At 30.8% G+C, this 24,427-nt stretch overlaps 1 protein-coding gene across 1 annotated transcript in view; it reads left to right on the forward strand.

Moving 5' to 3' along the window:
- The window catches only part of LOC124368181 (extensin-like), a 192,114-nt gene extending 177,896 nt beyond the window's left edge, over window positions 1-14,218 (forward strand). The window contains exon 4 of the mRNA XM_046825458.1: window positions 13,978-14,218. Coding sequence (XP_046681414.1) covers window positions 13,978-14,218 — 241 coding nt within the window. The remainder of the gene's footprint in view (window positions 1-13,977) is intronic.
- The last annotated feature ends 10,209 nt before the right edge of the window (window positions 14,219-24,427 follow it).

Raw genomic sequence — 24,427 nt, forward strand, 5'->3', positions numbered from 1 at the left:
TTAAATACACTGAGAAATGCCTCCACGAATACCTTTTTTCAATCATTTAAATACATATCGTAATCGTGTATCAGTTTGAAGCTCAAATTTTCGTTAATTTTAAACATAGCATCCCATGCGAGACTTGGAGCTGTTAGATAATGTGCCGATCAAGTTTATAGCAATTCAAACAAATAATTCCTAAAATTTTCAAAGATATCAGCGAGCAATAGAACATCTTGAATGTTATACGAGATCAGAGTAATTTCCTAGATTTTTCTCTTTTAATTTGTTCCAAACATTTAAGTAGTGTTGAAAAAGCTTTCTCAGATATGCTCTCATCTGTCAAAAGGTGAATAGAAATCTTGAAATCTCAATTCGTCTGTGTAAATCAAGTTTTTCAATACTGTCGATAAATTCATAGGGAAATATTCCTTTTCCAGATAGAAATTTTAAAAATTCTCGTCGTCGTCATTTGGCTGTCTTTCCCTATTATCTCATTCAGTCCATCTTGTAATAAATGGATTTGTATGTTTGAAGTCTTCTCTCTTTAGATTTTTAGCTAACTTTTCTATAGACGAGGCCATGGAATCTGAACGTGCCCCTACAAACGAAAACTTGATGAATTTTCTTGGCTTATCACCTTCGAATTCATAGCCATATCCAGAATTTACAGAATAATTCTTATATATTTTTCATCGGGTGTTTGCAATCAAATCAACATTACCCGTACTGTTATAGCCAATTCTTTTATGTACAAATGAGTATCGTAAGTTTGGACATATTGTGGCAGAAAAACGGGAATATTCTGAGAAAATTTCAAATATTAGATTGCAACATGCATGAGCTGCGCCTGGAAATCTTGCCGTTTTAAATGACAAGAATCTCTACACTTTATTAAAACTCTTATCTTTTCCAACTATCAGGAGTAAAACCAATACTGAATTGACCCAACATCATAAGCAGACAACATTCACAGATATGACAAACGTTTGAATTTTTGAATACGAAATCTATCTTTCTTCTTCTGGTCCAATTTTCATAGGTTTCATGTTCTTAGAATTATATTTTTTCGCTATGTCATTCGATAATATTATAGGGGGGGGGGGGGGGGGGGGGGGGAAAAAAAAAGGTTTCTTCAAACAATTTTGTCGGGACGGTTTTCAAATCTTCTTCATTTTTGGCACGATAACATATCGGTTTTGTACATGCGATTGGTCACATTCGACACTAAATATAGAGTAAAACCATAAGGAATTGTGCCTCTGATTCTGGGTTGTAGTTGATCTTATTCTGGATTGTGCTTACATGTCGGAATCTTTTCCAATATGCTTTCAAAAGCCCATATAACATTACGTACGGATGGTTGAAATTTCTTTTGATAATTAGTAAATTTAGTTGTTTGACCGGGAAAATGGCAATACATTGGCTTACAAACTTCATGATTTTTTACAAAATTCTAAGTGATCTGTTAAATCTCCCAGATTTTGTAAAAATGGCTTAAACAACTTCTACAAAGAAATTTTCTTTCCTTATGCTTGGATAACTGAGAACTCACGAGTTTATTTAAATCGGTTCGATCAAAACATAATGAGATTACTTTTTCTTCTTGTTTAACATACAATAAATCGATTTCTAACTCGGCATCATATTTTTCAGAAATTTGTAACGGAACAATATTGAGTTTCTCATTATAACTGTAGATATTTATAGACATTTTTGGATATTTGTACTTGGAATTGTAGCTTCGTTTTTCAAATATTTGTATATCTTTCAGAGACATTGGATACTCAAAACCTGAAAATATTTCGTCATTCACAAATTTTCGTATTGCTTTACACGTTCACAGTCTCTTTCTGGTTTTTCAATAGCACATCTTATTGAGTAAATAAAGCAAAAATCATCTCTATTTTTTATAATTTATACAAGCTTTTTTATCTTGATATTCTTTGGTAAATCGATGTATGATCCTGCATTCATCATTTCGTGTTTGTTAAGGCTCAAAACTAGTTGTTTACAACTTTTAAATGTCCATCCGGAACCTTTATTTGGATTATTCGTTTGTTCTCGATGTGTTAATTTATTAAATTGCTTAGTAATAAAGTCGTTTACGTCAAAGATTTCGTCTGCTTTGATAGAAAATACATTAGACATGTTTGCGGTTCACCATTCACTAAAGTTCGTTCGTATTCACATTCCAAAAGGAGATAGCCCTTCATATTTTTAACATTTTCTTGAAATTTCTCGATTAAACTTTTAATTTCTGACCGCATAATTGAAAGATATTTGTAAATTGACATGGAATTGTCGTTCAAGTTTGTTAAAATGTATTGCTTGAAAAGACCGTGTATTGAGGATAAAACTTCTACATCAAATGATATTTTCGGATTTTACTTTAAGAGTTTTTATCAATTTCTTCGATCATTTCAGACTTGGTTTTATCGTTAGTACCGATAGCCAACTTTTCAGCTATTGAATGAAGTTTTTCATCATTAAATAGGTCGAGATTATTCTTTTCAACTTTGAAATTTCTCTTTAATTCACGTAATTTCTCAATATTAAACATGTTTTCGTGATCGGCAATTTTATTTTCTCTAGCCCACTGTCTTAAATAATTTAGTTCATTATTGTAAATTTGCTTGTTTTTTTCATGACTTTTAGAATTATAATGGCGATCATAGTTTTTTCTTAAAATTTCTATTTTGCAGAACGGACATGATATTTTATCGCGCTCCATTTAGATAGAAAAATTTATTTAACTAAATGGTGCTTGTAAACCAACGATTGCGCCTCTCACGGCGTGATATCACTACGGATATGACGCAGGCGAAGCGATTATCGTGATGGTCGGTCTGTAGTAGCACACCTCGACTGTCATTAAAGAATTAAACAAAAATGAAAAATTACACTTGATTGTTACTGGAAAGAAGACTATAAAAGATAAAGAAATTATAACAATTAACTTTGTAGAATAAAGTCTTAACTCTAAAACTTGCAGTCCCTCCCCACGTCATAGTACTGTTTTGATAACCATAGTTGGTGTCTTTCTTCATAGGAATCACATGGAATATTATCTACAGTAATACCTTTTGTTTTCACACAAAATGTGGCTATATTCTATAAGAAAAATTCTATAATGCTCTTTAATGAATTGTGTTGATAAATCTTGATACTCACAAAAATTCCTAAGAAAATTCATCAATTAAGTCTTGATTATCTTGAAAGAACGTATAATATGGGAAAAATGTCATAAAAAAACGATGAAAACTCTCTGTTTGTTTATTTTTTACTTTCTTTTCAATATCTTTCGTAATTATATTAAATATATAATCCCTTATTTTTTCGTTTTTTGTGTGTACACGTGTGCAGTTTTCGTTCTTTCTGCAAAAGACTCTACAAGTTCTTTAATTCTGTTTCATTTAAAGACGGTATCAACTGTTGTTGAGAATAAACCGGCAATTCACTGAATTCATCTTTGTTGCACTGTTTTAATGCTAGAAATTGTAGAGACTTTGGTGAGTTCATGTTGTTTGGTGACTATTTAGTAGAAAAGTTTTTTATTACAGTATGTTTTTAGTAAAAATGTTTTTAAATTGATTAAATTTTATTAAGATTCGAAGATTTTTTCCTTTATTCGTAGCAGATTTGACAACATTTTACAAAGCACAGCTTAAGAAAGTAGAAGCAAACAGCTGTAGATTTGGTTATTTTTTTATTCCACAGAGTAGATAGTAAATGTACCGATCGCTTTTGGAGACGAACGACTGTAGATTCGGTTAATTTTTCATTGAGATTTGCTGTGTTATTTCTCACTTCCTTTATGGTACATTGAACAGTATTTTACATTGCTTTTCGGTCGGCTCCGAAAGTGCGCCAGGAACCCCATATTACTATCTACTTATATATATATATATATATATATATATATATATATATATAATATATGAGAGTTTTCTTATTTCTTTAATTAAATCTAAAATTTCTATATATATCTCAAAAGATATATATATGAGAGTTATATATATATAAGCCCCCCCCCCCCCACCCCCCCCCAATTTTGGATAGAAACAATTGGGATTTAGACTAGCCAATTTAAGGGTTGCACTTGATTAGAAATGCTCCCTAAAATTTTTCTGCTACCCTAGACCCCTGACGACTCAAACCCCTATTTTTCTGGAAAGAACATTTTACAAAACAATTCAGTATTTCAATAACCCAAGAATTTAAGGCCATTATCTAAGTCGTGATTTATATAAGCCAATATAATCCAAATTTAATTGTGCAATCGTTTCTTTGGATATCGTATATTTCTTGGGAATTTAAATGGGAATTAAATAATTGAAGGATGCTAGATAATTAAATAATTATAATTTGCATAAGCTATTTATAGTGGTATGCCGGTGTTGGTCAGAAAGGTTATCACAAAAGAAACTATTACATTCTGGTAGTCGTAGTAGCGGCTCATCTTCTAATGATTAGCATTTTGGCTGGTATGATTAATTCAATCTACTACAAACCGATTAGAGTTGCGTTACACTAGAAAAAAAAATAAAAAGTCTGAAAGGTAATTTAGATAACTATTCGGGTGTACCTATTTGGGTGTGAAAAAGTAAAATTTTAATCTGTAAATTACACTGCCACTGTGAGATAGGAGCGTTGATAAAGAAACAGGTTGTGGAAGGAGTGTTTCAAGTAACACGAAGTGATCGCTCAGAGAACAATGACACTTAACTATCTCACAATGGCCTCTCAAAATATCTTCCCGTCTGCACTGTGATTACTTTCAGATAACTCAAACAGAACTGAAGCGAGATTAAATTTGTGAAAAGAACTCATAGTCTCCATGTTATCTTGTTTTTTGCATTTAATACAAACAAACAAATCAAAAACAGGTCAGATAGATGCTGTCTCTGGAAGAACAGCAATCGAAATCATTATTCAAATTTTCAGTTTTATAATGTATATATATATATATATATATATATATATATATACATTAGTAAATATTAAGTTTTAATATTCAGTTTTTATTCCCTCCCCTCCCATGCTTACCTGTCAAACCTCTGAAAATTAGCTGAACATTATTATTTAGGCTACATTGAAACTGCCTCACGCAATGATGATTATATAGTACTCTTATAACTTGCCATGAGCATGTATGATAATAATGAAGGCTTGTAGGTAATCGGTTTGCTATAGTTTAAATATATAAACTATTTAGTAATGTAAGACCATTTCCTTTTTGTAAAGAACAATTCTATCTATTTCACAGGAATAATGTATTTAATCCTACCAGCAATTAAATTTTAACCATATTACACACTCTTATACTGAGTTTACCACTGTTAAAATGAAATGTTTACCACACTTTTAAAAGAACCGAAAAATCGAAGTAGAAACTGCTTAAAAGGACAAAAGTTACCCAAAAAAATTCAACTTAAAAATTATACAAAAATCTGCCATCACTAAAGAATTACGGGGATTCCTCATAAAACCATTGAAATACCTGCAACCGTCAATAAAGAAAGTTTTAAGAAGAAAAATCACAAATATCTCTCAAAATTATTGTAAAATCTGGTACAGCCATTAAAGAGAACGTTAACAAGCAATATCTCAAAAAATTCTCAAAATCAATATAAAAAATATTGAAATAGGAAAAACATCTCCCTAAATCAACGACGATTCCATTAAAAATGATGCATACTCTGCTTCCAAGAATATATTTTCAAACGTTGTCTAATCTGCTTCCATAAAGTTATTACTAATATTATCTAATATTCTTTAAATAGATTACAAATATTGTATAATCTGCTTCCAAAATTTATTACAAAATATTTTATAACCTGCTTTTATAAAGCTAATATAAAACATTGCATAATCTGCTTCAAAAAATCTATTGCAAATATTGAATAGTCTGCTTCTATAAATCTATTACAATTTTCTTATAATCTGCTTCCAAATATCTGTTACGCATTTTGTTTAATCCTCTTCCCAATAATTGATTACAAATATTGTATAATCTACTTCCAAACATCTACAACAAATATTGGCTAATCTGTTTCTATATAAGCTAATACAAAACATTGTATAATCTGCATTCAAAAAATCAATTAAAAGCTCTGTTGTCAATCTATGGAGCAATAACATTAATAAACGTAACTGAAGTAATAGTTCGTATCGTGTAAACAATAGAATTAATCCGTAGGTTTTAATTGTAATTATTGATGCTATAAAGTAAAACTATATAAAGATGAATTTGACAAAATACTATACGAAATTACTTTTTAATAATAAATATTTAAGTCCAAAGTTAAAAAACCTGTTGCTTTAGAGTATTAATATGTTTTCTGAGTTATTAAAACAGATTAGGCCTAGATTTCAGACTCGTGTTTTTGTGACTTCTACTAATATTTAAGGATCAGAGAAAAATGTCTGTAAGCACGTAACCTTTTTTCCTAAAATTATTAAGGAAATTTCTGCTAAGACTCATACTAATCGTCAGCTGATAGAATTTTTCGCCAAAATAAGAGATTTCCAAAAACCGTATGAAATAATAGTTATTATTCACATTATACTTTGCAAAAAATTTTTATCTTAAATCTAGACGTTAAAATAAATCTCTATATGGCGATGAAAATACCTAGTATTTATCTACTTAAAAATGTATAAGCAAACCTGAAACTCAACGTTACTACAGGAGAGGAAATGACGGTATATCACGTCACAACGTATACGTCCGCTAACATATGCAACGTACGCACAATACAATGTAGAATGCTTATATCCAAATTCTGATATTTAGTGGTATTTAGTGATAATTAGAATTTCACATCTGTGGCTTCAACGTTGCTTTATCTTTATTGCTCATAAGTTATTTAAAATATTCAATGTAAATAGACATTATATACACATCTTATAACGTCTTTTTTGACACTATAATATTTGTCGATTGCAAATGATTAATTTTAGATTTGTAGATGAGGAGATGCATTTAGTTTTTTGGTAAAGAGAATATTTTTATTTTAAAGTCATGGTCCTTTAAGACATAATCCTTAAAAAAATCATTTTTTCAAGTTCACGTTAAACTAAGCATAAAATTAGAAGGCATTGTATTCAGAAGATATTAAAAATACTGCAATTTTCGATTTATACTTGAAATATGGCTTTCGGTAGTTATATATATACTGATTTATATTTAACATTTATAATTTCACTAAAAAATATAAATATATATTTTCAAAAACTAAATATTTAGGGATAATTAAACAAATATAATTTGTTAATAAATAATAAAACAGTAAAAACTTCACTTGCTGACGCTTTAACTCGTGTATTTCAGGAAACATCACAGTTTTAATATTTTAGCGATTTTTTTTTATAGGACTAATGACAAAATATCATACCTTTAATAATTTTAATATCTGCTATGTATATTTTATTGGAAAAAATAGTGCAATTCTTATGTATTCAGGGAAATATTAAAAATAAATTTAACATGAAATTGCTTTCATACTCAAAAAACAATATCCACTTTAATGTAAATATGTAAGTTATTGTCTAAGATTAAATAGTAAAGAAGGCTTTATCGTATTTATTCATATAGTTTTATTTCTTTGAAAACATTTCTCTAGTTAAGTATTATTTATTTATAAATGTATATCATGAATAAAGTGTAAAAAAATGGTATTGTAATAAACTTAGTTTATCTAATTTAATAGGGATCCTAAAAGATAAATTATTTTCGAAAAATAGTCTGTCATCATGATAGATATGAATAACACTTACAACGTACAAAATTGTAAACAGTTTTATATATATATATATATATATATATATATATATTATAATAAATAAATATATATATATATATATATATATTATATATATATATAAAACATTACGTATAATAATTTTATAAAATGGATATGTTCAATAAATTTGTGGTAAGAAAAACTTATACTAGAAGTGATATATTTTACACTAGTAAAACTTTTAAGTTTCTAAACTAAATACATTTTACCTATATTATAATATTACCTTCAATTTGCAACTCGTATTATTTATTGTTTGCTTCAAACTTGTATAATACAGATAATTTTAACAACAATAACAAATTAGAAAGATTCTTCAAAGGGAATTTCCAAGTGGTTTTTCCTTTTTCTTTTGTCTAGGTGGCCTAAATTATTCATAGGGATAATCTTACTAGCTTAAATGCAATTAATAATCGAGAGACGTTTAATAGAAACATATTACTGTTCTTGTGTTTACAATATGAAATGTTTAATATTGTACAAAAACATTTAATTTTAACGATTAATTTTCTAATTATTTTTCTCTTACAAATAAACTAATTCGTTTACGCTACTTCAGGGAAAACTAAAAAGATATTATAAACAATAAGTGATACATATTGATGTGGTAAGACTTCACAAAAACACTTCGACCATTCTTAAAAATTTACTATTTGAAATGATAATGCTAAAAAAATAAACAATGATTCTTAAAATTATAATCTTGTTCAATAAAGTCACTAAAGGTACTATGTTGAGTAAGCTTGAGGCGGATATTTAAAATTTAGAAAAAGAATAGCTATATTTAATTTATTACGTGTGGTAAACCAAAACATAAATATTATAGAGGTCTCTTAGGTCCCTTAAATAATACTATTATTTGTTTTCACGTGTTTTTTTTTTTATTTTTGTGGATAGCGAGCTTCCAAAGTTATAAATAATACATAATAACATGCGTCTTCTTTTTATTCATATTAAGTGTCTTATGATAATTAGGTCTAGATTCCTACATTTTACATACGTGTATAAAGTAATATGTAACTGCAATAGCTTTAGTTGTATATATTACTCTTAAGTACAGCGTACTTGTTCCATGACAATAGGCAGTGTTGAATGTGTTTACACAAACTTTTTTCTAATAGCATCGTTATGTGCGAAGTGTTGTGTATGGATGTTGTCGCTGTGTCAGTAATGTTATTGATACATAAAATTAAAGTAAATATGAATTTTATATTTCTCAAAATGTTGTATTAATACATTTAAATTTGTTGCAGACAATATCTATGATAAATTAGACTCACAATAAATTAGGTAAGAGATTTAATATCATTCAGTTTTGTTTCAATGTACCTATATATATACTCTCATCTAAGAAGTCTAATAGGGCACAAATCACATTTCCAAGTGCAAGAAGTCTTGTATTGGGCTCTGTTCGCAAGATTAGGAACGAGATAGTTTGGTCAGCTTAAATAAATTCAGCGATCTAGTTTAAAAAGGCATTAGAGAAATAGCTTGAAGTTGAAAATAAGGACAGTCCACTATAGAGTAAAGTATCATGTATAAAAACGTGGAGTCGAGCATTCTTTTCCCACTCGCTTAAGGTTGCAGCCCATGAGATTCAAACAAATACAGCTGTACATCTGCGTATCTGCAGGTAGTTTAAAACAGACACTATGACCAAAAAGAATCTAAGAAAATGTGAATGGGGTGATCTCAAATCTGTCAATGAAATCAAGTAAGTAGGGAGACGATACTCGCTGAAGTATTCGAGTATCTGATGAATTAGAGAAATATGAAATCATCACTCTTTCTAATATAAATTTTATCTTAAATTGACACACGCAAATCGTACTATTACGAATTGTTGTTGATCAGCTGTAACCATATACACTTTACTGTACATAGTCTTAGCAAGGTGAGTTTTTATTCTGCTTATGCCATTGCCTGATTGTGATATAACTGTTATAAATGTGTGACTTTATATTTGAAATGTGCCAAGCCAGAAAAGAATTATTAAAAGAATTGTAGTTTTGTTGTTTAACCATTTTTGTATGCTCCAATTTCGCCCTCTACCAAAAACTAGTGCGTATGGTGATGGATTTAATTTTAGAAGAAATTCCTCCTATGGTTTAAAGTAAAAGTAGCTCGTATTGTAGACAATTCAACTTAGATCCAGGTAGAGCACCATTTAGTTCGCTGTCCTTTAACACGTTAAATAGAATTGTATAACATGACAGTTTCTTCTCTGACTAGCTAAAGATTAAAGTACATTGTCTTATAAAAAACCACCTCCAACGCTTTCTGAATAAAACCAACTCGTTTAATATACAATAAAAATTGGATCTTGGTTAGAGACTTTTTAAATTTTTGTACTTTGACACTTTATAAAAAATTGTTTTAACATGGCATTTTTCAAGGGAACACACTACACAATGTCACCAAACAGTCAACAAACATTTATGTTGCATTAAGATACCGCATTTGAATTGAAATTACTAATGTATGCAAAGATGACAGAAAGGAACAGGAAGAAGCTGAACATAAATACCGAACTGTAAATAGTAAGTTTGCTAATGGGGATTAATTAAGTAACTGATCAAATAATGGGAGCTTTGCAGGGGAGAGTTGCTTTGATCAAGTTTTAAAAACGAGTGATTCTGTCAACAGCCGGAATTATATTTTAGATTTTAAAGCCATTGCGTAACACCATGAGCTCTTTGTGATAAGGCCACTGTCCAGCTCGTAATCCTATTTTATTTGTGACTATCTTATCTGATTATTTAACAATCTGTGACAAATTGTGCTCTTACTAAAAGGAAAGATGATAATCTGCTATAAAACATTGCAAATTGACCTGCATCTATCAATAAATGTATTGTAAGAATGAATACTTGTTTACCATACAGCATATGTTGAAATTAATTATTACTTGATAATACTATCACTCACCAACATATTAAAGTAAAAATATGCATACACAACAGTAACTTCTTACTATCTCAAAAATTTTATTTGTGTATCATTATATTAAAATACTCTGTATATTGTCTCAAAATACTGTATTTTATAAGTGGAGGATAAATATTGTTTTTAGAGATATTATATGAACACACCTAAAAGCAATTGAAAACTAAAATGTTTGTCGTTGCTGTATAATGCTTATTATTGTTAATCAATATGTTGCAATGTATAAATCTGAAATGTAAAAATATTCTTAGGAAGAATATAAAAATTAGAAATTAAAGTACCTGACCTTTGACTACAGGTATATATAAAAGTTGTTGGCACGTTTACGAAAATGGAGTAATCTAACAATCACATCCTATTTATTTAATGAGATATTTTTTATGATTTTATTAGTCAAAAGCTGCCAATTAAATTACAAAACACTTTTAAAGAGTTTACGTATATACTTGTATTTCATCTTTATGACTTTTACAAATGGAATTAAAATTATATTTTAAATATTCACTCAAGGGATTCATAAAATGCTTTGTTTCATAATATGTAGTGAAACAAGCGACTAACCAAATGTAGTATGTAACACTAGTAACATGTAAAACCAAAATTTTTACGATTACTAGTGAACATTTTATTAACAGCTACCAAATGTAAAAACACTACTTTGATCATTTATAGCAAAACATACACTTGTTAAACCCAGGCTTACATTAAGAATTTAAAATAAATTTCTTTTATATTTTAAATATAAAGTAAAAAAATAAACTATTTTAGTTGAGAAAATGTTTGTTGTTTTCAATATATGAATGTATCTTACAATATATGACGTAAACGTCAATATGCCCTCCAACGATATAGTGGGAGTATCATTGGCAAAATTTGAACATTAACGTTAAATAGTAGAATCTACCATTTCTGAAGCAATTGATTACTAACTAATTATGAAGTCCGTTAATTTATGTCTTTAAGACTTATAGCGCATGAGGTCCCAACCCACGATTAAACATTTTCCGCATGTTCTCCAATGATGTTTTAGTGTGATAAAGACTTATTAAATAGTTATCTTTACATTATTAAAAGGTGTTACTCAGAGTCATAAAGAACGTAAAAAGTGTATAGTCATTAAACACATCATTCACCTAGCAGAACCAATCAATCAATAAATCAGATTGAGTTTTAGATTTAAAACTGGAATTACCTAGTAGGAATAGCTAGTAAATTGTATTAAACGCTTTACGCAACCACTTTCAAATACTAGGCCATTTAATGGCTTAGTCCTCAACTATATATTAACTTTCACTTCTTGCATAATATTGTTTTCAGTAAATTGGAAATAAATAAATGTTTATATAATGTTTTCCGTCTTTCCACGGTAATATAAAATTTAAAAAACAGAGTAATACGTTCATAAGCAAGGAATGTTTGATTCAAGTCAAAATTTAATTAACCTTCAGACATAACGTAATGCAAAACAAAACATTAATACATGGAAATGAGCTTACCTTAGTTAAAATTAATAACAGAATATGTTGCATGTCAAAACATGTTCCTTGACATCTAAAGAAGAAGATTTATATTTTTGAATACATACATTTTCTGTCGTCAATTACAAACAATTTACCATTTCATGATTTGAAAAAATACGAGATATGAATAAAAAATTGCGATATACAGTTGTAATGATACATAAAAAATGCTTATAATAGCGCATGTCCATTCCTTTTATTATAAAAATGAAACGTTACAACCCTCTGTCGATAGGACACTTTATTTACTTAACACGTTTATAAACGAATCGATTTCGGTTACAATGCCTTTTCTCGAGCTGGTGGTAAAAACTATTGCAGGAAGTACACGCAGAAAAAACCAGATAGGAAGATGACCTCAACCTCCTTTACGTGGTAAACAACATTTTTAAGAATGAGAAAAGTAACCTAAAATTTATAAGAAATCTAGAGGGTGTTTCAAAGGATTGTATCTATACGATTAGATACATTTGATACATTCCCACATTCATTTCTTAGTCCTGATTGGGTATTAAAGTTTATTTCAGGTCAATTTATTCTCTTAAAACATCTGGTAAAAGACGTACCTTCCGCAAATGTAAACGTAGAGTTTTGTCCTCCTTCATTATTCAACTTTCCCATTTAGGACCAGAAAAAAAATTGCGAGACATATTAAAGGATAACGTTAGCACTCCCACTGCTTTGCAATGATCCATAATGTTTCTGTAAAGTTAAATTTCCTTATACCAATCTATAAAAAAAGGACATCGTTTGCAATAAGCAGCAGAACTAAGAGTAATAGGTACTGACCTTAAATTCACATGACCTTCAAAATTGATTGCACTGATATCGTATAGTGCCTCTTCTGAGAAACTTTATCGTTTACCTCATAAGCTATAGCATTGCAGAAAATGACTATGAGTATGGTTTGTGGTCTCATGCGGCGAAAAGTCTTATGAAGCAGGAATGAAATTGGTGGTGTCAACAAATCAAAAGGTAATTTCTTTATTGCTTCGTAAAGTACAATAAATATTACAAACACTTTTAGTACTAGAATCAAAAGGAAGGGCCATAGACTGATAATTCAGCTATGAGCACTTTGAAGGCTTGTATGTGGTAGCTTATTGTTATACAATTTTTGTTTTATAATCTGAATTATTTGAATGAGAATGTTGATAAATGATTAATAAAGCAAAGTCCCATGCAATTGTTTGTTAATATTGATCAACAATAAATAATCATTAAGAATTTATAAGGTACAAAAATTATGTTATTGGAAAAATAGTCAACTTTCAGTGGCGCTCTCTAACTATCAAAACGTTAAACTGAGAAAAGTAAATTTAAATTTATTTTATACATTACAGTACTTTTTTAATTATACAGTATGTTACTACAATATTGTTGATAATTTTTTGGCATAAGTGAACATACTACTTAATAATTATATAATCGTTAAATTTAAAATGAAACGGATTCTTTAACAAATCTCTTTGTTTGGTTTTAGAAATGAACCAGTTCAGAGATACTGCTACATATACCTGTTTGACATGTCTATTGCACCTTCATTTGTCGAAATTCTATTTACAAAAAAATATTTCATCAGTTTCTGGCAAAATTTTCCCCTAATTATAAATTCAATCAACAATATCTGACACATCGAGGGGGACAGCCATGCACGTCATCTGGCCGGTCTCGTTCAGCAACGTGTGAAACTGCCTACGAGAGTAAGTGGGATCTGTAAGCCTTCAGCGGGACTTCTCGATACTACGTCCGGCGCCCCGCCACACACCTGGGAGCTGTTGTGTCATACTCGCCGGCACTAATGATATTGCAACCGGTGAGTCTCATAGTATTTACCGACATCTGGAGCAGCGAATAATAATCGCCCGCCTCGCCTCATCCCGGGTCATTGTGGCCACCATCCCTCAAAGACACGACCTCCCAGTCGACCATATAGTGAACCAGACAACCACCCGCCGTTGAACCATTATATCGAGGAGCTATGTGCTAGATGCGAGGGAGCCCAGCTGCTAAACATCAACAGCATAGAAAGGCGCTGGTTCACTCGCCCATGGTCTGCATCTGAGGTTGTCGGGCAAGCGGATTCTGGCCGGACTGTTGGTGAGAAGGTCTGGTGGAAGTGGGTCGTTTGCTGTTCTCTAAATCCCCTCCCTCTCCTATAAAATATAATCCTGATTCAACATCCCCAAACAAACTGCAGTCATCACCAATCTCCACCCCCTTCCAATCAACTAGCTCTCTTTCTCCCATTCAAGTGCCCTCTCTAGACACTCCATGCACGGATAAACACTCCACATCATCCAATAGTTCGTCCCGGAAATTTTGACACCTACGCTGACGTCGTAGCAGGAACCTTCACTGAAAGGGAAAATGAAAATGGGACGCTATCCTAACCAAAAAAAAAACTCAATTCTCGACAACTTGTTTAAAGAAAGGTTAGGAAAAACTTTGGATCCAGTATAAAAAATTTAAAAAAAATACCCAACTCAAAATTTGCCAAAATTTCCAAAGTTTTTTAATTCAAAACAAACTGAAAAGTTTATATTGGTACATCAAAACGCCCAATGTGCAACCAATAAAATAGATGAGCTAATGCTCATGTGTGACGAACTCAAACCCTGATGTATTTGTTGTCTCGGAACACGGTTTCAGAACTGAAACAATACATTTTTTCAAAATTCAAAATTATGAATTGGCATCAAATTTTTTGTCGAACGCACTTTAAAGGGGGCGGTGTGGCAATTTTCGTGAAAGCACCATTGAAGTTTGAAAATTTCAAAATTATCACATTACCGATCTAAACTTTGAGGCCAGTGGTGTTAAGATCATATCTAACACTCTTGGAAAAATATCAATCGTAGGGTTGTATAGATCACCCAATGGATGTGCCGAATCTTTTTTTACAAAACCTCGAAAATCTTATAAATTGTCTTTTTTTAAACTCATCGAAATTTACTATAATTGGCGATCTTAAATATCAACGTTTTGGATCCCACCGACCCCTGACCCAGCGGCTGCGGGATGTTTTAAGCTCATTTAATCTAATTTGGTCCGTGAACTCCCCAACACGAGTGACTGCTATGACGAGTACTGCCATCGACAACGTCATTACAAACATTCCTAACGTCACGGTCTCTGTTTTGAATACGGCTGTCTTCCGATCACTTTGCGCAGGAGGTTGTGATACATGGATGTAAAATAGAAACTCAAAAATCATCTTTAAAATTAAAAGAACTTTCAATTTCCAAAACATTTCCAATTTGAACAATTTATTAAAAAAACGAAACCTGGAGCTTTTTGAACAGCTTTGAGAATGTCAATGACAGGTATTAAGCTTTCAATGACCGTTTCATTTATTATTTAGACGTTTCGTGTCCTTTTAAAAAAAACCAAAAACAATTTCAAACCCAAAAATAATTCCTGGTTAACTAAAGGGATTCTCATTTCCAGAGATAAACTCAAATTTTTTCACTCAATATTTGTCCAAACACAAAACGAAAATTTTAAAACATTTTACAGATCATATCGAAGGGTCTATAGAAAAGTCATTCAAGCTGCTAAAGCTCATGACGTTAATAGAGCCCTGAGAAATTGTGAAAAACTTTTCTAAAACTGCATGGAAAAATAATCCAATGAATCGGCACAAAAATCAAACTTGGACCGAAACCTTGAGTCTATATCAATCAAAATTAATGAACGAGTAATTGATGATAAGTTGCAGGTTGCCAACGAGTTTAATAATTATTTTTCTTTCTGTGGTGTCAACTGATTCGTCAATTTCAGAAACCTCGATATCATGAAATTGGTGTTAGGGAACCGGTTGCATCCATGGCTCCTGGCCCCTGTGTGTGTGGAGGAGTTAGCTCGTGTCGTACAGGAGTTACATTCAAAGAAATCGTGTGACGCTAACGGGATGTCAGTTTGGTTACTCAAACGTTGCTTTAGGTACATTTTTGAGGCCACTCACAAAATTGATAAATTTTTCATTGGAATCTGCAACTTTTCCATGTCTACTGAAAACAGCTAAAGTTATACCGATTTTTAAAAAAAAGACGATCCTTGCAAAAACCAGCAAATTATCGTCCAATTTCAATTTCTTCCAGTATTCAGCAAAATTTTTGAAAATGTTTTCTGTGAAAGACTTGAAAGCTTTCTAGAAAGCAATGAAATTCTAAATCCTGAACAATTTGGCTTCAGGAAAAAAAGATCAACAATTGACGCTGTAAACAGTCTTTTGAACAATGTTGTTGATGGCTTGGAAAGGCGAGAACAAGTGCTCAGCATATTTCTTGACCTATCCAAAGCATTTGACTGTGTGCATCATGATACACTGCTGCACCCAGTTACAAAAATGGGCGTTCGGGGTCTGCCAAACGCGTGGCTTGCTTCTTATCTTAAGAATCGAGATCAATGCGTGCAGATTTTGAATGTCATCTCTAGTAAAATTTAAAATAGCCCACGGTGTCCCTTAGGGTTCTAATTCTTGGGCCTATTCTTTTTTTAGTTTACGTCTGTAGACTTAACTCAGTGATCCAGCATGGTGATCTGATTCAGTATGCCGACGACACGACTCTTTTGCTTCAAAAGGAAAAACTACACAAGATTTGGAAATCACATCATTTGTGGAACTGACTTCATGCATTCAGTATTTTTACTGACAGGAATTTGAAAAACAAACCAATCAAAAATCAAATGTCATCAATTTCTGCCTAAGACCAAGGGAATTTGCAAGGCAACCTGCTGTATTTGTGGACGATGTCCTTTTAGAGGAAACTGGATCCACGAAATTCCTGGGGATGTACATTGATCAAGGTCTGACCTGGGACGACCACGTTAACAATATATGTGCTAGAATTACTTCTGGCATATTTGCCTTGCGAATCCTAGCTAAATACTGTTCCCCTGAAGTCTTAATGACGGCATATTTCGGTCCGCACTTTGCGTATGGCTTGAGACTGTGGGGGGGCTGTGCCAAACACAAGATGGAACGCGTTTTCAGGCTTCAAAAAAAGGCAATTATAATTATTGCAAAGTTGAATTACAGAGAGTCGTGTAGGGAATCTCTTAGGGAGGTGGGTTTGCTGACATTTGCCCTGTCTCTATATGTTTCATCCTGATCCTGTAATGTCAATCGAAGTGCAATTTAGTCCGGGGCAGGGACTTTCATCAGTATGAGACTAGAGCCAGGGACAACTTTAGAGTCCATAGTCATAGACTGGCGGTATCTCAGCATTTACCACATCAGGTTGGCGTCGGCTTAATCAACAAGCTCCCCGAAAGTGTTAAAAAATGCAAACTAATCAAATCCAATTCAAAACTCGTCTCAAATGCCTGTTGGTGTCAAAAGCATTTTATTCGCTAGAAGAGTTTATGATGAGTCGCTGGGATATCTAAAAATATCTTAAATTACCAAAATTTAAAATCTGGATCCAAAGATAGTGTGAATTTGTGAGAATGAGTGAAATGTAAGTATGACTGTGTGTGAGTGTGTAGAGTATTTGCTGTTTGAATATATGACGACTGCTATACAATGTTGTATATTGTCTAAAAGCAATAAAGAAATGATTTGATTTGGACATATTTCATCAAATATGTTTCAATTTCCAAAATATATTTAGATATTACTCAAGTTTCACAAAGGGAAGAATAAAATTAATTACTTCCTGTAACTGTGTTGGTGCTGATTTCCTGTATCTGAATTGTTGTTTATTGTTAAACTACACGACAATAGATGCGCGGAATCCTCGACAAAAATGGCCACTAACCTCAAAGTATAGTTTGTTGTTATTTTTCAATTAAAAATATCCAATTACAGCATAGTTGCTTTACGTAACCATAAGAGATGCGGGTTAACGATCATCAGTACACAGCTTTCACTTGCAGTACGGGCTTTCTAGCCTTATTTTGATTTAAAAGCCGATACTTTATGAGCAAATAAGACTATCCGCAAGGATCCAATAGTGGTGAGATCATACGATGTTAGGCTCATAGTTCCAATTGAGCGCAAGAAAATGTAGATACTTCATATCGCAGCAAGTATACACCTTAGTCTACCAATACAAGCTGCGATAACCAGAGCGATTGTGGGAAAGGAATTATAACAAAAGTTAATATTTTTATCGGTTAAACATTTTGCCTATAAGCTTCTTTAAGCAAAGTTGAAAACTGAAACAGAAATTGCAATATTTTACGACGGTAAGACGGATATAAACCATCAATTTCCTGTATCGCGGAAGAGGTAACCTCAATAGTCCAACTCACAATATGAAGTACTACGTAAACCATGCCGTTGATGCTAATTTTTTCTTCTGCTCTATGTGTCCTAGTACTCGGCATTATGGAATATTATGAATAGTAAAATAAATTATAAAGTTTGCAAGAAAAATGAACATACTTCAAACAACTAAGATTGTGATTAGAATATGATTGCAATTTGCACTGAATACCATTTAAAATTCAGAATCATCCATATTGTTTTCCGCTTGTATTTGTTTAAGGTTTATTACGATGCAAAGTTTGTGAAGGTAATCGGATTGTTTGGGAAATTCCTATTGTTCAGTGATTCAAAATATTAACATTAATACGTTAAAGGATCTACATCTATTTCTCTTATTATATTCTCAGTTTCGTCCATAAACTAGTGGACAAATGCTGATGACGATACCATATTTCTGATGTTGAAACATCAGGTTAAAACTTGTTATCACTGAATAAAAGCAAACATCCGTAAAATTTTTTATTCTTAATTCTAGATAATGTTTCTGTCTTCTAGCATTTTCCTGTCACCAGCATTTAACGCTGTATTTAAGAATTGTATGCATTGCTTCTACAAAATTCTCCTAAATATTCGCGGATATTTTGTACCTGAGGCATGTTCCTGTCCTAGAAGCATACCGAATTGATATGGTATAACAAACTCAGCGCTGAGGTTATAAACAGTATTATTTAGGCTTGTCGTCCCTCACATAGATTCACATGTTTATATGCTATCACAACAACAGATCGACACGACTACTGCAACACTGTAGCGCCCCAAACAGATACCTTATCAGCGTGATAAATCACATTATTATTGCTTTAACTCATGTTATATATATATTATTAAATACTTGATATATTTTGCATAAATATTGTAAAATAATCCATTTCCTTATAGATAAAATGTACTAATTCTTAATATACATGTACTGAACTGGATTGTATTGATTTTGAATGAAATATAAAATGGGAATTTATAAGTAATTTTGTTTAAGGAATGATCAGAAAGTCCAATACGTTTTTCGAAATTTGTCATCTTCAATGCTCAAATAAAATATAATTCATTTTTAAGTACAAATTAGGTACTATTATTAAGTACTAGTATATATCTTAATAGGTCTATATATTTTTATCTAAAATACAATAATAACGTATCATGCGGAATTACGACTGTATAGATTCTATCAAACAGCAATTTCTTCCTACTTAACGTAATTAGATTACATAACATATTCAGACATTACTCATTTCACTAACACCTAAGTAAGTTTTAAGTTGGTTTCACAATCGTGCTATGATTTAATAATTATAGATATTTTTTATTGATCAAACGATATCCTAAATTCAGCATTGGTGAAAATAAGTGCTACTCCCACACATTAAATGCTACGGTTGTTAAATTTTAACGATTTAAATTATATACATTTGTATCATTATATTTCAACGGTGGTAAGTTACCTTGTTATAAATTAAAACCAAATAAGTAGCATTATGTTTGACATATAACTAAAAATGTATGTATGTATGATCATATATAGCCCAAACGAATCTGTTTGTACTGTTTCACATCGTAGTTATTGCATGGTTGGTCTCGAGAGAATAACAGAAACACATGCCAAAATTAACTTTTGTTGGCCTTAAATTGACTTTCATATACTTTTGGTTCACGTGATTCTGAATGGTACAAAATAAGTAACTCTTATAGTAATAAATTACATAACCTTCACTTGTATGACTACAATATTACCACATAGTTAGTTATTTCGGGTTTTGAAGATATATTCGTTTTTTATGATAAATTTGGAAAAATGAAAACACTTTTAATTTTTCTTTTATATGATCATCGAGTGGTAATTGTTGGAGAATATAATAAATGACTACATTAAACCCAAATAAAATGGATTATAAGTAATTTTAATTCGTAGTGGCTAATGTTTTATTTTGCTAAGTAATGATACTTAGACTAAACATCTGTCTCTTAAAAATTTACAGTACATTCTGAGTATATTTTTAAAGAAAATTTTGGTGATTTTTAATGTTTCCTAATCTTCAGTCCACTGCATTAAAAATGTTTTTATATCACATATGAAAAATATTTACTTACTCTACCTACGTACTATATATAATAAATAATTATTTTCTTTAAAATATAATGTTAATGATGTAAGTATTTATTGTTTCTGAAACCGTGTTTATGTATATTTTTTCATTACTATTGATCTTACGTACTTAACGTTACGATTATTTTTGTTGTAAATGTGTTTGGGTTGTTGATTTCTATTAAAGTTTGCTTAAGATTTTTCTAATTTCAAAACTTAAAATTTTCTTAATTATGAGTTATTAAAATTAATTTCATATTTATTTAAGATGATACTGAATGGTAATATATGAAATATAATTAAATAACCCCTAGTCTAGACATAAATAAATAATTTGGCTCGTAATACTTTTTAATTTTTTAAGGTGCACTGGTTTTTTATACATATTTTTCGTGCCATCTAATTGATTCAATTTATATGGTGATAGGAGCAATCTAATAATACAAAATGTTACATAGCTAAAAGATTTTCGTTTGCCTAAGGTATTTATCTGTGTGATGATCTTCGTGGGAAAGGTCATCAGAAAGAAATCTGTTACGCTCCCAAGAGAGTAGGCCTATGGAAGCTAAGTTTCTAACGATTCAAATTTTGGCTGGTACAATGAAATAAAGCTTCCACAGCGCAATGAAATTTATGTTACACTAGCAAAAAGAATAACGGAATTTGCTTATTGATTTCGGTAACATTCATTTGTGTTATTTATTAAATTTCCATTCATTGGAAATTTAATAAATATATTACACGGCCACTGCGCTATAGGAGGGTTGATAGAGGAAAACGGTAGCAAGAGGGTATTTAAAAAAACGGTGTAATCACTCAAGTAACAATGACACTTAACTATCTCACAATGGCCTCTCAGATCCGCCTGTCTGCATTGTGATTACGTCAGATATATCCCACACATAACAGAAGCAAGTCGATTACAATTCTGAAAACATAGTCACAATATAATATTATTTTTACATTTTATATTAATCATGAGATGAACAGAAATATGAAACATCATTAACATTTTAAATGTTTTTAGCAATGTTTAATTATTCCTTTTCACATCCCGCTTTAATGTTTCATTTCAATTCCCTCCTCTTCCCTATTTACCAGTCACGCCTCTGAGATTAGTTCCGCTTTATTATTTATGCCCCACGCAAACTGCTTCGTGCAATGACGATTATACTGTACTATAATCATATGCCATGTGTTGGTATTATAAGGCCTTAAACGATTTTGCTTTATTTGCTTTTATATCGATTGATGAATGTAAATAATTCCGCAATGTAAAACAACCTCGAGTTCATAACGATAATTGTGGTCAATTTTAACGTGGATAATATATTGAATACGACCACCAACTAAGTTTTAAACGCACATATTCTTATGCAAAGCATAAGTATTACTAACGGGTTAAAATTTAAATTAGACACAGAGTTTAGTTATTGCCTAAGCGTGCTAGTACATTTTAAATTAGATGGCGAAAGACGTACTTTTTTGTTTAATAATCTACAATAAATTTATTAACATTAATTATATCTTTTTTAAGGAGCAATATTCTAATAAAAAATGATAGTAAATATTAATTTAGAGTGTTGTAGGGTCAAACCATTATTACTATAATGTGAGCCTTAAACTTTTTTAATTGCATATTTCGGATACTACAGATACCGACATAGACATGGATTTTAAAGTGATTTGGGCTTTGGCAGATAAATAAAATACAAAATATTTCAAGCATTAGCCTCTTATATTATTCTGGAACGTTACAGTTTGTCAATATAAATTATTATTTTATATAGTTTTTAGATTAGTTTGTTGATTTGAAATTTTTACAGATATATATTTTCTTGTGTGCGTGTGTATGGGGCTGAACTCCTCCTAAACGGGTAGACCGACTTTAATGAAACTTTTTGTTTGTCTTCAGGTGGATCCGAGAATGGTTTAGATTCACAATTCGGTCCAATTTAAATGGTTTTATATAATAAACTTTTTGATTTATACATAAATTGTTTGTTGATCTAGGAATATTTTACATTGGATTTGCCAGACTGTGCGCTACGAGATGTAATACAAAGTGAACTGTTAATTTACAGCTTTTAACACTTTCAGCTTAATTTAAAAAAATAGGCAGAAAAATTTGCTTACATTTAAATTGTAGAAACTATAAAGTGCTTGATCAGTAGTGTAATGCAGGTTGCAAAGATGAAGTTTCGCCAATTGTTCTATGTAAACATTATAATATTACAACACAGCCATAACTTAATGTTTTTCTTTTCTGTGTTAATTCCAGGTTTTCCCGACAGATTGTGCTGCTATCAATTTTACAAGTATGTGCTGTTTTGTAACATCGTGTAATTATTGTGTGAGTGCTAATTGTAATAAATACATTAATAGAGATTGAAGAATTTTGAAGTACATAAAAATCAATAGTTATTTATTTAAGTTTATTGAACTGAGTATATTGGTCCGCATAACCTCAGTAACCTAAGTAGCATAGAAAATCAAAAGGTGGTGTTTCTATGTGTGAATAACTATTGTTTAACAGTTTAGATAATCAAGGTTTAAACTGATTGGATTTAAAATAATTTGTTGTAATTTACATATTTAATCTGCAGTCAAAATTGGTCACATAAGTTCAAATTATGTAGCATACAAATGGCATGTGTGAATAACTATTGTTAATAGTATAGGAATTGGTTTTAAATAAAATTAAATTCAGACGTTGTTCTGTACACACGTCTTTAAAATTTAAACATAACAATGTATACTATCTAAAATACTAAATAAGTACCTCTTCCCTGTAGGGCTGAAGTAATAATAAGTGGCCTCCATCACAATCGAATTATTGATATTTCTGAATAGCTATTCACACATAGACACACAATCTTTTGATTTGTATGCTACTTAGATTATTTGACGTTATGCGACCAATATACTAACTTCAATAAATTTGCAAAATGAGTTCAATAACTTCAATAAATAACTATAGTTTTTATGTACTCTCAAACATCTTTAATCTCTATTAATGTATTATTACAATTAGCACTCACAACAATAATTACACGATGTTACAAAACAACACATAAAAGAAATATCAAAAATTCGATTGTGATGGTGGCCACTTTTTATACTTCAGCCCTATACGGAATACTTATTTAGTATTTTTAGATTAATTAAATTTATGTTGGCAGTTCCGATACTATACTGTAATCTTAAATAGCTACAATGTAATTCGGTAGTTTAGATAGACTAATCAGAAATATCAATATTTCGATTGTGATGGTGGCTGCTAATTATACTTCAGCCTATAAATAACTATAATCTAATTCGGATCGTCATTTTAGTATTTTAGAATAGGCTATTCAGAAATATCAATAATTCGATTGTGATGGAGGCCACTTATTATACTTCAGCCCTAAAGGGAATAGGTACTTATTTAGTAATTTAGATAATCTACGTTGTTATTTTCGAATTAAAGACGTGTGTACAGGACAATGTCTGTCGGGTCTGCTAGTATAATATAATATATTTCCCTTAAGACTGTTTTCACATTACCTATAATGACTTTTCAACTATGCATGATTTAAATGTGTAAACTATGTATATAGCATTTAATAACGGTAGGTATTCATTAAATCTATTGATTTTGAAGACGAGGAATATACCAAAAATATGGGCATTTCAAATTAAAACTTTATTGTTGCAACAGTTAAATTTTCATAAAGAGAGAGTTTGTTACAGAAACTATGCACTGGTAAGGGTAATAAATAAGTAGTTGTTAACCCGATACATTGTATTGTTACGCAAATGTTACATCTAAATA

Source organism: Homalodisca vitripennis, chromosome 8 (genome assembly GCF_021130785.1).
Source record: "Homalodisca vitripennis isolate AUS2020 chromosome 8, UT_GWSS_2.1, whole genome shotgun sequence".
Taxonomy (NCBI): Eukaryota; Metazoa; Arthropoda; class Insecta; order Hemiptera; family Cicadellidae; genus Homalodisca; species Homalodisca vitripennis.